The following is a 14073-nucleotide window of genomic DNA, read 5'->3' as shown; positions in this document are numbered from 1 at the left end:
TGCTGTAGACTTAAAGACCAGTGTTTTCTTGGTCACACAAATTTTATGAAATATTAAAACAAGAACTTGTTTCAGGGCCTCTGGCCTCCTCTGTTGGTAGGTGAATAGGTATGCAAATGCCTAATTGCAATTCCTGCACTTCAGAGTAAATGGAGTACTGCTTTCTTGCCCCATTATTTCTCTACATTCTCTCAAGAAACAGGATTAACCCCGAATGTTGAGGTAAAAGGAGGATTGTAATGCACTTGTTCTCCCTTCAGACCATGGAAGAATTGTTTCCTAGAAGTCTTGGCAGTTTATGCAGCCGCAAATAGTCTCTGATGTTGAGACACGCTTTGCTGGTGTAATGAAGATCTTTATAGCATTCCCAAAAAAAGAATATAGCTTTCTTCAAGGCATCTGTCTTTAATTTCATTTGGTGAACAGTAAGTGACATTTATCCTGTAGATGTACTGTTCCAGATTTAGTTTCCTGTTGTACTTCAAACGAGCAGTGCCGTTACTATATACACCTATGCCATATTGCACAATAAAAATGTAATGAACTTTTACTAAGCTTCTTCACCCATAGCCAAAGGAGGCGTGGTACGCAGATCACATCCATGTAAAAACTATGGCAACTAGAACTAGTAACTAATTCTTCCGTTTGTGAGCTTTTGGCACCCAAAAATAGAATTAATGAGCTCTGAGACTTAACAAGTTTTATCCGCTCAATTATAAAGGAAAGTAATACTAGAAATAATTTAGCATGTGTGCATGCACGTGGGGGGTGTCCCATGTGATCGTGGTTTCAGTGAGTAAGGTTGATCTTGTCTTTTTTATGGTTTAGTTCGATGTAGGCATTACAATTATAACATACAATTATTTGTACCAGCATACACTGTAACATCTTCATGTGATTGAATGTGTTTTGGTGATACCGTGATTTAAAAGGAGTAATGTTCCTATTATTCCTTCAGGACAGTGTTACGTGCGTTTAGCACCCTTGCAGAGCAGGTATTGCTGAGCAACTGTTGACATAGCCTGTTTCAGACAGACACTGATTTGTGCTTCCTGTAGCATTTCTCTCTGTTTTTATAATTCCTGAATTAATCTCGAAGAATTCATAGTTGTCTTTGCATCTTTTGTTTCTTTGTTAATTTTTATGGTTAATCTTACTATTTGTCAGCATCTGTTGTCAGTGCCCTGTGTTTGAAAGTTATAGGAAGTTTTTAGCTGGTCGGCACCATTTGGACAGAATTTCTTTTAGCCCTTTCTTATGTTGTCAAGGTTGCACTAATTTATTTTTTTAAAAATGTTATTTTGGCTCAGTTTGAGAAATTAGTAAAATAAAAATAAAAAAGGGAAGCTGTTTGATAAGCCATTAGTTTGGATACTCTGTCCCGGTTTGGGGTTTTTGGGTTGAGGGAGGGTTTACACTTCTTAGAAGAGCCACTTCTCATTTATTAATTCCATTGTCATTGGCCTATGAACTTTTGCCTTGCTTTGAAGACAGCTGATCTTGTATGGTGGTATGTGCTGAACCTTGCTAACTCATTAATATATATATAAAATGCAGCTATGACCTTTTGTTACAGTTGTCCTTTCTTTCCCTGGGAAAGTGTACAGATAATTCTCAAATGAATTTTGTGTAAAGGCCCCGGTTCATAGTGAGGAGGAAAAAAAGGGCTCTTTCTACCCTTTGTAGTGTTGTAATTAGAAAATGGCAAGTTTTTTCCAGCTGAGAGATTGATTCGAGGAAGAAAAAAATCCTTGTCGCTAATGAGTATTTGAAAACAGAGCTAATTAAATTGGATGAGAATGAAGAGTTTGCCAGGTCCTTCTGTAATGAAACTTCACATTCTTTTAATCTTGATGAAGGAAGATTTTCTAATGGATATTGGCAGTGGCTGGATGTGCTTAGTGACATAAATAGGAAAGTTAATCTCTGTGTTTCTTTCATTCGTGTACAAAGATAATTTAGTTTGCTCTTTACAATGGATATGCTTGATACTACCCACGTTATTTCTGGCCCATCATGATTTAGCAGAAAGCAATAAATGTGAGGAATCAGATGTTTGCTTATATACTATATTGTTACGGTTGTTAAAATAATATTTTTTTAAAATAGCTTACATAAAACATTTTAAAGAGCTGGTTAGAAAAAGAAAAATAATTGTCACAAATATTCATCTCTACTGATCTTCAGTTTCAAGATGATTTCTTTAAAGAGTATGCTGACACAGATGGTCAGAGGTTTGGTGATAAAATTGTTAATGGTGTACAATTCATTTGATTATGTTTGTTATTTGAGTATAACAGTTATATTTTGTGCTATACGTGTAAAGCAACTAAGGAGGGTTATATAGAGGGATTGGAGTTTCCATATTCTTATTGTTGGTTTTTAAAGAACTATGTTTGATGACAAATCACAATTTAAATATTGAAAGAACCATACAAATATTAGCTATCTCTTGGAATCAGATTTGTTATCAGTGTACTTTAAGCTGTAAAATGCAGTGGGCACACTGTTTGTCATTTTATATTTCTCCATATAATAATGATTCTAAATAAGTCCTACTTTTCTATAAAATAGAAAAGTTAAAACTGTCGGAAACATTCATGTGCATTTTAAAACTTTCCAGTATGCCCGTGCAGACAACTGCTTGTTTTGGTACCATGGGAAAGTATATGATAAAAGCTTTCATTTTGAAAAAAACAAACAAACAAACTGAGGCCAGGAAAAAACTTACCTTGTTTTCTGTGCGTGGGTTTTTTTGTGGTTTTGATTTTGCTTTGCTTAACTAACAGTTAACTTTCTTCACAGCAAGAAATTCTTTATCAGTATCCCATATCAGAAGCATCCCAAAAACTGAAAAGTGTGAGAGGAATATTTCTCACACTATCTGACATACTGGAAAGTGTTACTGGTACCCAGATTATCAGGTAAAAGTATTTGAAATGTAACGTATTACTACTCTTATTATATTATCCATATATGTACAGAAAAACACACGTGGGTCATGCATCAAGTCTAAAAACAAGAGTGACTCTACCTGTTACAGTAATGGTTTCGGTAGAATAGAAAGACTGAAGTTGAACTGCTCAGCCTGGGTGTACACTGATTTGGGAGAATTTCTTTGTCACGGATGGCAATGACTAGGATTTTTAGTTCAGCACAATTGTTTTTAGATCTCTTAAAACGTCCTTCTCTAAACTGGGATTCTGTGGCACTGCACTATGGCACACTGGAAACTCTACAAGAGCTTAAATCAAATTTAAAAAAAAAAAAAAAGTAATTTGGTTAAATCCATGAGTGCCTGCTACTTTTAAATTCATTTTATTTCACATTCAACTTGCAACACCTGAAAGATTTTTTTTATCCACAAACTAGGACTCCAGTAAGAAATCTAATAAAAATGACTTCCGAGTTTTTGGAGTGGTATAGGGGTGGTGGAGATATTCCAAGAATATGAGTTTACATTTCTTGGGGGTCTCAGGCAAGATTCTCTTCTGCACATCAGTGCCTGGTGTGTCAGACGGAAGACCTGGATTAGCACAAAAAAAGGCTAATACAAGTGGCATTTCAGGCCCAAGAATAGAGTGTGCAAGCACTAGTGAACAGCATTGGCAATAATGAGGAATTCCTCAAAAGGCAAAAAGCCTGTTTAATATATTAAAGTTGGGTTTTCCACTGATAAATTTTTCCTTAAAAGGAGTTCTTGATGTCCTCTTGAATATTTTTGCTTTCCAGAAAATTAATACTGGTTAATTTACTTTTGTTTTTGCATTTGTTTCTCTTAATGTATTTTTTTTCTCAGACTTGTTGGTATCATACTATTTTGAGTAAGAAGTTTTAACACTGGGCTTTAACCATGCTTACAACTTTCTAGTTATTAAGTTACTAGAAGTCATGTTACTGAAGTAATTATCAATAGGAATGTGACTTGACTCCTTCAGCAGCAGGTATCCAACACAGCCTTTTGATCTTTTGCATATACCAGTATTTTAATGCCGTGCCACTTTAATTAACACTGAAGTATATTAGTAATGCTTCCAGAAGGCAAATCTGTCCGTTGTTTGATGATCTATACCTATGGTATCATCAGAAAAACAACACATTTTGGACATGGAGAATTTACATTATTTCCATGATAATGTAGATTCATTTTCCCTGTTAAGGTTCTCAATTTCCCATTTTTGAATTCTAAAAATAGAAAAGCATTTCTGCTGGTCTCTGTGACCGTCTGAGCTCTTCAAAAAATAGAATAGATAATTCCCAGCTCTCCTATGAAGCTTCTTCTGTCAAAAGAGTAAATTATGATTATCGTGTCTGCACATTCTTGTGTATCTTTTGGGATGGGGATGTTTATTTCTTTGTAGTTAACTGCATTATAAATGTATAACTTGTTTTGTTTGAAAAGCACTTTCGGTTACATGAAGGATAAAAATTACAGCGTGAGTGAATCTGTGAAGCAAGTTAATCATGGAGTCATACCCTTAAAATTAAATTCTCGAATCTTTCAAGCTTAAACTGAAGTTACCCTTTTTTCACTTTGCAGCAGTGTTACCTTGTTATTTAAAATTTCTAACATGATAGTAAGAAAGGTGGGGTTTTGCTATAAATTAGTGTATGTTCAAGGTACTTGCAGACCTTGGTTTTAGAAGCAACCAGTACATTTAACCTGATAATCTGGTGCATAATGTATGGTTTACTGCTAATTAGAACATTGGGTCTAATTCTGTTTCATGTTCTAATTCACTTTATGGTTCAGATGAAAGTTCTCTGTGTCTTTCTGGGATTGCTGAGCTTCGTAAAGCAATTTTCTGTACAAGGAGGTAGCATGAGTTCAAGCTTATGTTTATCACTGAGGTAATACATTCAAATACCTCTTGGGCTTGTTTTCAAAACATGTGGGGGGTCTTTTTAAATGATTTCATGAGTGACTACTATGTTCAGAACCTTCATTAGTACCTCCTGTTACCTCACTATGATCTGAAATGGCATTCTTTTTCTAAGTTGGCTGTGTTTAAAGCTAGGCAGATATGTACCAGGAAGATCTTTAAAGAGCATCTGAATAATTCGGAAGATGACTGTGCTGCTTCAGTAGCAGTTGTTCGCCCTTTATATTTGTATACTTGAGAGCATTCTTACTATTGGTGTGATCTGTTCGGAATAGAAAGCAGAGTCTTGGAGTTCTGTAATAATTAATATGATTACCTAGCCCAGTTGCATGCATCTGATTATATATAAGCATAAGACTTTGCATATAAAATACATGTAAATCATTCTGGCTTATAATGGTGGTCTTTTATAACATTGTAGTGTTAACAGAAGTACTTGAATTTTCTAGTTCCTCCCTTTTCTTATGTGGAAAACTGGTTCAAGTTGTTTACTGGAAAGAATCTGACAAGTTGCTTGTAATTGGCCTTCCTGAAGAAAAGTGAGTTTCAAATAAAATGTTTTGTTTCTCTTTTAATTTTATTTCGTTTCCTATTCTCTGTCCTCAAATTGTAATCTTCTGTCAAAAAAGTGAGAAAGCGAAGGCTTAGAATGTACTCTTTTTTTATTCTAACTAGTTTCTGTACCTGTGATTCCACTTTTTTGATTGTCTTTGTTCACATCTTTTATATATATATCTCATTACAGCTTCTTTTTCATTTCCTCTAAATGGAGCAAGGTCTCCTCAGATCTCAGAAATACATGTAGGCTATAAAACAGTAATTTTCAGTGTTTGATAAGTCAAGTCCTGATGAGAAACTACTGAATAACAGTAGTAATACTTACATATTTATGTGTTCTAGGAGGACTTCCCCCACCCCCCGAGCTTTATTACTGACTCTGTCATCATGAGCCAGTCACTCAAAGGAAATATCTCATGCAGTAATATATGCAATATGTCACTACTTAAGAACACATATCTTCAGAAGATGCCTGTGCTTATTCATAGTAAAGATGCATTTGAATTTTATTTTTTAGTGTGCCACTTTCTCAGCTGAGGAACATGATTGAAGATGTTGTCAGGACCTTGAAATTTATGTACAGTTCTTTAGACAGGTCAGTTCTTTCAAAAGTATTTTCTTTTCAGTCACTAATGTTTCATTGATGCTCACTGAAAAAGACAACTAGTAGCATTCATTTTTAATGCTTACGTGGAATTTCTTTGCATGTTCTTTTATACTTGCACAATAAGACAGGATTCTGTTCTTCTTGCCTTTTTGTTTCAGTCTTAACACTAGTAAGACTCTTTTTAAACAGTCTTTGTTACTTCAGATAGTTTTGTCCTTGATTAGATTAAATCATTCACATAATCTTAAGTCACTGTGGATGTCAGCAGCACTCTGCAAATGTTATCCTTTGTGTTAAAGCACTGTCTGTAAAACGGACATATGAATCAGTGTTATATTTTTAATAAAGTAAACATTCCAGACTTCTCAACTTTATTTGGCAGAGTGACTGTCTTTCTCTGCATTTGGAAATCACCCAGAAAATTTTCAGTCTGACTGTAACCTAAATAAAAATGCTAAGGTAGGCTATTCATATGCTTGCATTCAATTCAGGCTTTAAAGTGTGTATGCCATAGAAAAAAACATCGTATTTGTATTCATTTTTCTGTGTTGAAGTTTCTAGAAAGAGCAATCTCGCGTAGTGTCAGGCCTTATCTTTTTCTTATGATGATTTTTTTTGTCACTTCATGACAAGGAGAAGCTTTTACTTCTAATACCTGCAATTGTTTAAATGCATCTCAGAAGAAGCTTAGTTTTGAATGTGAGGTGTAGAGTACTCGATTTTGATAGATGTAATGGAGACCATTTGGAATAGTAGAATGCTTTTTTGTGTGTCCTCTGAAGGAAATAAGAACTTTAACGCACCAGAAATAAACAAATTACTAAAAGAAAAAGAATAATCTCCATTTCCAAAAGGATGAAGCTGCTCATTGTGTTCTCTTAAGTTGCTCTCGGACATCCATCTACTATAATACTATACTGCTTTCAGCAAGGCAGTTTTTTCTTTGTTTGTAAGTACTGCATAGATATTAGCCTAGTGGGGTTTTCCATATTAAAAATTAATGTTAAAAAAAAATATCCAAATGTAGTGTCATGCTTTAAAGACACTTCTTTAGCACAGAGGGTTATATAAACAAGCTACAAGTTTCTCAATGTTATTCTAACTTGCAGTTCATGTTTGTTCAGTGCTTTTTGCCAGGTGGAAAATGTTTCTCGCCTGGATCATTTTTTCAACCTGTTCTTCCAGCGTGCGCTTCAGCCTGCAAGACTCAAGTCAAACGCCAGCCCCAGTGCTCAACACTATGATACCTGCAGTGCCTCATTCTTAGACAATCTCCCAGGCCTGCGCTGGCTAACGTTGCCTCAGGAAGTCAAGGTAATTTCATTTTCAGATCTCTCTAGAAAAACTGGCACCTAAAAGGCCAGAAAACGGACGCTGGTACCTTCTGCTATTAGTGTGCGATTTACGTTAAGGGTTTTGCTCATCCCAGACCACCCATTTACCTACAGGATCCTTTATTTAAGTTTGGAACTACACAGTCATTCCCCCAAGAAACAAATTGCTGTTATGAGTGTAGTTTGGTGATTTTAGAGTTATTTAGGAGGAGAACATAATGACAAAAGAATTAAACTTTATTTAAAATACATATATACACTCACACATGCCTCTAACAACTAGCATATGCAGCAAAGAAAGCCGCCCCGAGTATGTAGTTTTATGTTTGATTTTGACCATTTAAGTATTTTTCCAGGTAGAAAATATTATTCCAGAAGCCCATGCATAATTTGCAATTTAGAAAAGTTATAAATGGCTGTTGCAGAATCAAAATAAATACCCATACATTATTGGTTTGACACCAGCTTTTCTGCACCATTTCACTGTGTCTGGTTACCTCCCAATTAGAAATCAAGTTGTGCCTTACGTTTTAGTAAGACAAAAGCTAGATCACAGTAAATAGCATTACAGCTTTCAGTCTTAAACTTCATTTTAATGACTTAAGTTAAAATTGGGATCATTAGGATAATTATTAATAAGGTAATATTCTTAAATAAAAATAATAGATTTTATATACGTGTGATGCATAATCCCTGCCAAGTCTTCTCTGAAGTAGTTTTTCATATGTACTGTAGAACTGATGTTATTAGGCCAAAATACAAAAAGGTGGTATTTCTCCAATCTGAAACAATTGTGGCAATTTTTGTACAAGAGAGAACAATCCCAAGGAGATTTCAGCAGTAGAGTTCTCAGACCAGCACGTATTTCATTTATTCAGAAATTTATGGTATGATTTGGAATTACATATGCATTTGAATTACAAAAAATGAAAACAGAATTCAGTTTGAATTATGCAAAATGAAGTTGGCAACAGGGATTGCAACTAGATAAACTTTGCCTTTCTGGGTGGCAGATTCTGTAACAGAGTTCCGGCATAGTTTGGTTCGGCACAGATAAGCAAGTCTTAGCTGTGTTGTACAGTAGTTGGCAGACAACATGCTCCATAATGGAAGGGAATAAAACATTTATGCAACACGAAGTTGTAGAATATGGTCAGTCAGCAGCCTAATATATATTTGAAACACTACTTAGTGCACTTCTAATTGTCACATATTTTTTTCCTATTCAGGAAACGACATTTTTCTTTTTCCTTATGCTATTTGGTGATTAATTTTTATTTTTTTTCCTCCATGCTTTTTTCTTTTCTCTCAAGTTTCTGTAGGGAGACTGTTCTGTAGTTTAGCTTTCAGGTTGTTTTGTTCTTGTAAAATTGCAGGTTTTAAAGGGATTTATTTTTAAAAAAAGACTTGTTAATACTTGTGATATAGACATTGCTTTCCAAAATTGTCTGGGATCATCCCCATTTTCCAGAAAAATTTTCTTGTTGCAGAATATGAAATTTCCAGTTAAATTCTGGTGAAGATCTTTATATTCTTTAAGGATTATAAAACTAAAAATGTCAATTCTTTGTTGGACAGAAAGCCATTTAAATTTTAACTGGAGAAAAGCGGAGAGAGACTGGTTGGTTGTCAACTGCAAACAGCCTTGCTGACATTTCTCTGTTGGAAAAACTGGCTGTATTTCAATTAGAGACAGCCTCTTAATACAGCCCAAGAAGTTTGTAATGATGGTTTTTAGGTTCTTTTCATTAAGTAGCACATTTATGTCATGAACGTCACTGCCAAGTACCATGTTCTTTAAAGGAAAGTCCTTTTAGTAAAACTTACATTAACCAACAGCTCTTGTAGTTAGAGAAATAAGCAAGCTTAAAGCGGTTTCAGTGGAACAAAGATAATGTGTGAGAAAGTTTTGGCAATTTCCATAGAGACAAAAACTAAATCCATTATGAAAAAGATTTTTTTCTAATAACTCGGTTGGATACAATAGCTTGCCAGATTTCAGAGCTGTCTCCAGCCTTCAAGGGGTAGTCTCTAGACCTCATGTTTTAAAGCATGCTGAGAGTAAGAGTGACATCTCCTTTATACCAAACAGTGGGTTCAGCAGGCACACAAGCAGAGAAATTTTACAGTTTCAAAGAAGAGGGAAATACACAGCAATTAAGAGGGATTTTTCTTTAATCTGACAAATTGAGGTGTTCTTGATATTTGATATTACTACTGAAAAGTATGTGCAAAGTTTTATCCATTTGCTTTGTACTTGTGAATCCTAATCTTCCGAGACTAGCGAGATAGAGCGAACTGTCCTATTATTGTAAGTTAGTATGTTGGAAATCTCTGTTAAAATGGACCACTTAAATATTTCAGATGGAAATTGACACAGCACTGAGTGATCTGGAAGCAGCTGACTTTGCAGAGCTGGTAAACATTTTATTTTTCTTATTTGCACTGCACAGTATCTGTTTGCCTTGGTGTGATATTCAGTAGTTTAAAAAAGGACTAATTCCAAACTCATCCACTTTTTTTAATCAAGTGGGAGTCAAAGCAGTTATACTGTATTGTTCTTGCTTTAAGATAGCTCAATTTTACCCATTCTGTTTGTCCTGAATTTCTCTCCATGGTTAACACTATTACCGTATTATAATCCTATAGGACTAGTCACGGAAAACCCATGATTTAATTCCATGGGATGTCTACAAGGACACTCTCATTTTAATATAGCTGATTGTTATATTTTTCATATAGATAACTGTCTCCTTCCCAAGCAATTGTGAATAAACCTGAAAACGTCTATGAAGCACTAAGAACTTAATTTTCCAGTTTACAGAAAGCAGTTAAATGTTAAGCATAGTTTTAATACTGTTAAAGGAGAAGGTAGTAATTTTCTTAAGTATCACTTGCTATGCGTGCTCTTTCCTGTGCTGTATAGGACAGTGAAGTGCAAATACATTGAAATTTCAGTTTTACTTTCTAATGTTTTTAATCTGAACTTTCTTATACTCGTGTTCCAGAACAGTTATTTTAAATTATTTGCATTATAGGTATGTTGTAGTTGAGCATAAAGAGAACTTGTTTGATCACATATTTAGCATAATAATTTGGGACACAAATACTCTTAATTACAAAAGACTTAATGATTCTTAAAACCTAAAATACAAGGTAGGCACACATGTAGTCTATCTTGCAAAAGAAAAAAAAAAAAGAATCACTGTACTAAACAATCTGGATGATTATTTACAGAAAGCAGTGTTTATAAGTTGCAGTTTATTGCACAGAAATTGATTTCACCCACTTAGTTTAAAATACACTATATCCACCTAAAGATAGTGTTACTAATCTGAGAGCTCTGAGCATCCAGATTAAAAGATCAAAGAATGGGTACATTTTGGGTAAAATGTCAAATACTGGAAAAAAAATGCTTTGACGTGGAAGTTTTACTCTAGGATGGCCTCTGGTGTCGATAGTTATGCTTCAGCTACTTTGCTGTTAAGAGCTCTGAGAATTAGCATATCCTAACAAATACAGTTTATGGACAGATAACTAAATCAGAAATCTATTATTTTTAGCTGAAAATTGTTAGAGAAAATTGTAGTAACAGGAAAATCAATAAAAACTTGGTATTTCACGCAACTGCTCAGTATTAACTGCCATACTGATAACAAGAAGTGGTCAAAAATGAAAGTATTAAATAAGATTGACTGGAATTAATTGACTTGCATTTGGTAAATAAAACTTCTGAATTAAAAATTGTACCATGCTTTTTTTTTCCACAGTCTGAAGATTATTACGACATGAGAAGATTATATATGATTATGGGATCTTGTCTCTTCTACAAGGTAGTATTAGTGACTAAGGCCTAAAGGGTAGGAAAATTCATCTGGAGACCTAACTCGGTCATGGAGTAACGCTTTTCAGAAACTCAGAAATATGAAAAAGTTGTATGATTGCTTTAAACATGTATTTCTAGTAACAGACCTAAAAGTCAAACACCGTAAGATCAGTAAGAGCAAAATACTTGTTTGAAACTGTCTTAGAGAATTCTGCAGCATATAATCCAAGGATTGGGGACAGTAATAAGAAAGTAATAAGTCAATTCAAATGAGGCTGTATAATATTCAAATAGGAATTTTTTTGTTCATTGCCATTTTTTTGATAAAGATAACAGGTGCTCTGTCTTTAAATCCAAGACTTTAGAAATTGGATTGACAGCTTTTTTCACTTTGGCCTCATTTGTAAATTTATTTATATTAAAGGTAGACAGTGTATTTAACATTATAAAGAGGAAGATAACAGCCTTTGTTTTAAGGAAACTTAATTTTAAGGGTTTTATCGTGCGAATGTTCTTTATGCTGGTAGTATTATAAGCCTAAACTGTTAGCACAAATGGAACTGCACAGTATCTACCGTGACGGGGCTTTAGTCATAATGCCCTTAGTGCTAGAAACACTGTTGTACTACGTATCTTTGGAAGTTTTATTAATTGCAAAAATACTGAGCTTTCACTGGAGAGAGAATTAAATGAGAATTAAAGCACCCTAACTCTGTAGCTCTTTTGCAAGGTGTTAAAGCCACGCATTTCCCAGCTCCCCTTTGATAACTTACATATATGCTGATGTTTTATTTGCTTATATTTCAGCATTTTGATCCTTCAAATGTGGTGCAAAAGCTCAATGTTATCTGTTGTACAGCTTTATACCAAAAAGACAGTCTCTGGCCAGAAAGTTTACAATCTCAATGCATGCAGAGCATGGATATCTCTAGATGAAAAGTACTCTTAAGTGATAAGTGGCGGTGTTGTATTTCTTACTGAATATACTTCCTTTTCTGTGTTTAATTAAGGGTTACTTGATTGGTAATCACTTGCCAAAGGAAGATCTTATTGATATAGGTTTATATTGTCGGCACTATTGTCTGTTACCCTTGGCAGCAGAACAGAAGATTGGTCAGTTAGTGATATGGAGGGAAGTATTTCCACATCATCATATCCAGCCATGTGAAATTTCGAGTTTCACAGGATACAGGGAACCTGAAGCAAGATACTTCTTACTGATAGTTGGCTTGGTAAGTTAATAGTTGCAGTATGCCCATTCTCTGATGCTGTGTCTATTGCTCGGCAAGATTAACACTTTTCATGTGTTTTATTTAGTAATATTACAAAATATTCATATTATAGCTGTTTGATGGGATAAAATTTCTCAGAGTAGCATTTTTATACATTTTTAAGGCTTGCAAGTTTAAGTATAAATTCTCATTATTTTGATGCCTTTTCACTTAAATTGAAGATGTTTCTACTTTTCATGTTCTTGTATTTTCAGACAACTCATTTCAGAAATGTGGGGGTGTTTTAAATGTGGATTTTTTTTAAAGCAAACAACTAATGAGTATGTAAATGATAGCTTGATTAACTTAAGTAACATATTAACAGATCACATTGGACATGATTTGATTAGGAAAAAAATAAGTAACTCCTCTGGAAATGAGGAAGGAGTGTTGAATACAGCGCTGTATTTGGCTTAAGTATGAGATAAGATACAAATGTAATACAGTATGTACTGTATATTAAACCAAAGGCTAATGTTGCTACCTCCATGTTTACAGAGACACTTTATGCTGTGTGTCCTGCTCGAGGCAGGAGGCTGTGCATCACAAGCTGTTGGGAATCCAGGACCAGACTGTATATATGTAGATCAGGTCAAAGCCACTATACTTCAACTGGAAGGAATAGATGCCAGCATAGAGGAACGGCTAGATTCTCCTTCCATTCCACCTTTATCTTGTGCTGACTGGTTCCTTTCTGCAACACGTGACAAACTGGAGAGCTTGACCACCTCACCCATCCTAAGTAAGCTACAAAATACTTCCAAATCCGTGACTACTCCAGCAAGCAAAAGGACCCTGTTTGGTGACTCTTCTGTAATGACCCGTAAGCTGAGCCCTACGAGAAACAGTGGAGGACCTGACCGGGGTAATGAAGGTCCTGCAGAAGATGAAAGCAGTAATCCACAATCTCTAGTGGATCAGGTCTGAGAACAAAGACAAAGATAAGGTTCTGGTGGGCTTGGGGGAGGTGGCAATTCTTTTAAAAACTCACTCAAGTAATTTTCTTTTCAAAAAAAGCAGGCGATAAAAGAATAAATCTAAGATCCCCTGAATTCAGTAGAAAATACTTCCGTTGCTTTGGGAAGCTTTGCGTCAGCCTCAGAGCCATCAGATTTTTTTATTTTATCATTTTGTAAATATTTGGGTTTTTCCCAATGATTAAAGTGGGCACAGCTGTGTTGGAATCAGCAGCGGTAATTGGAGAATATCCCCAAAATAATAATGGTGTAAACATAAGTCACCAGAACATATTGCTGCACAGTTGTACAACTGCTTCTAACCCATTTTAGTTTTAATTACACTTACAAAATAGATTTATCTAAGTTGATGGAACTATTTGGGACTTTTGAAAAAGGCTACGTTATTTTCTTCTAAGTAGGTGATTTCTTGATTTGATTCTGTTCTCTTGTTAGCTGTGTTTTTCTCTGTTAGTTCATTTATCTGCTTGTTTTTCAGACCACTAGAAAAAAACATACTCTGCCAAATCCATTTCATTCAGGAAACCTCAAAAAGAACCTCTCAGAGAAAGATACAGAACTTCTTAATGCTATCAAGTAAGAAATTATTTTTTTATTCAGCATTTCATTTTTAAGGC

General features: G+C 34.8%; 1 protein-coding gene across 1 annotated transcript in view; it reads left to right on the top strand.

Moving 5' to 3' along the window:
- Positions 1-14073, top strand: part of INTU (inturned planar cell polarity protein) — a 45393-nt gene that overhangs the window by 23747 nt on the left and 7573 nt on the right. The window contains exons 5-13 of the mRNA XM_074154780.1: positions 2806-2924; positions 5333-5422; positions 5959-6036; positions 7173-7362; positions 9747-9800; positions 11153-11215; positions 12219-12440; positions 12978-13400; positions 13935-14032. Coding sequence (XP_074010881.1) covers positions 2806-2924; positions 5333-5422; positions 5959-6036; positions 7173-7362; positions 9747-9800; positions 11153-11215; positions 12219-12440; positions 12978-13400; positions 13935-14032 — 1337 coding nt within the window. The remainder of the gene's footprint in view (positions 1-2805; positions 2925-5332; positions 5423-5958; positions 6037-7172; positions 7363-9746; positions 9801-11152; positions 11216-12218; positions 12441-12977; positions 13401-13934; positions 14033-14073) is intronic.

This window comes from Numenius arquata, chromosome 10, assembly GCF_964106895.1.
Source record: "Numenius arquata chromosome 10, bNumArq3.hap1.1, whole genome shotgun sequence".
Lineage (NCBI taxonomy): Eukaryota > Metazoa > Chordata > Aves > Charadriiformes > Scolopacidae > Numenius > Numenius arquata.
Note: the sequence above shows the minus strand (reverse complement) of the source record. Positions and strands in the feature narration are given on the sequence as shown.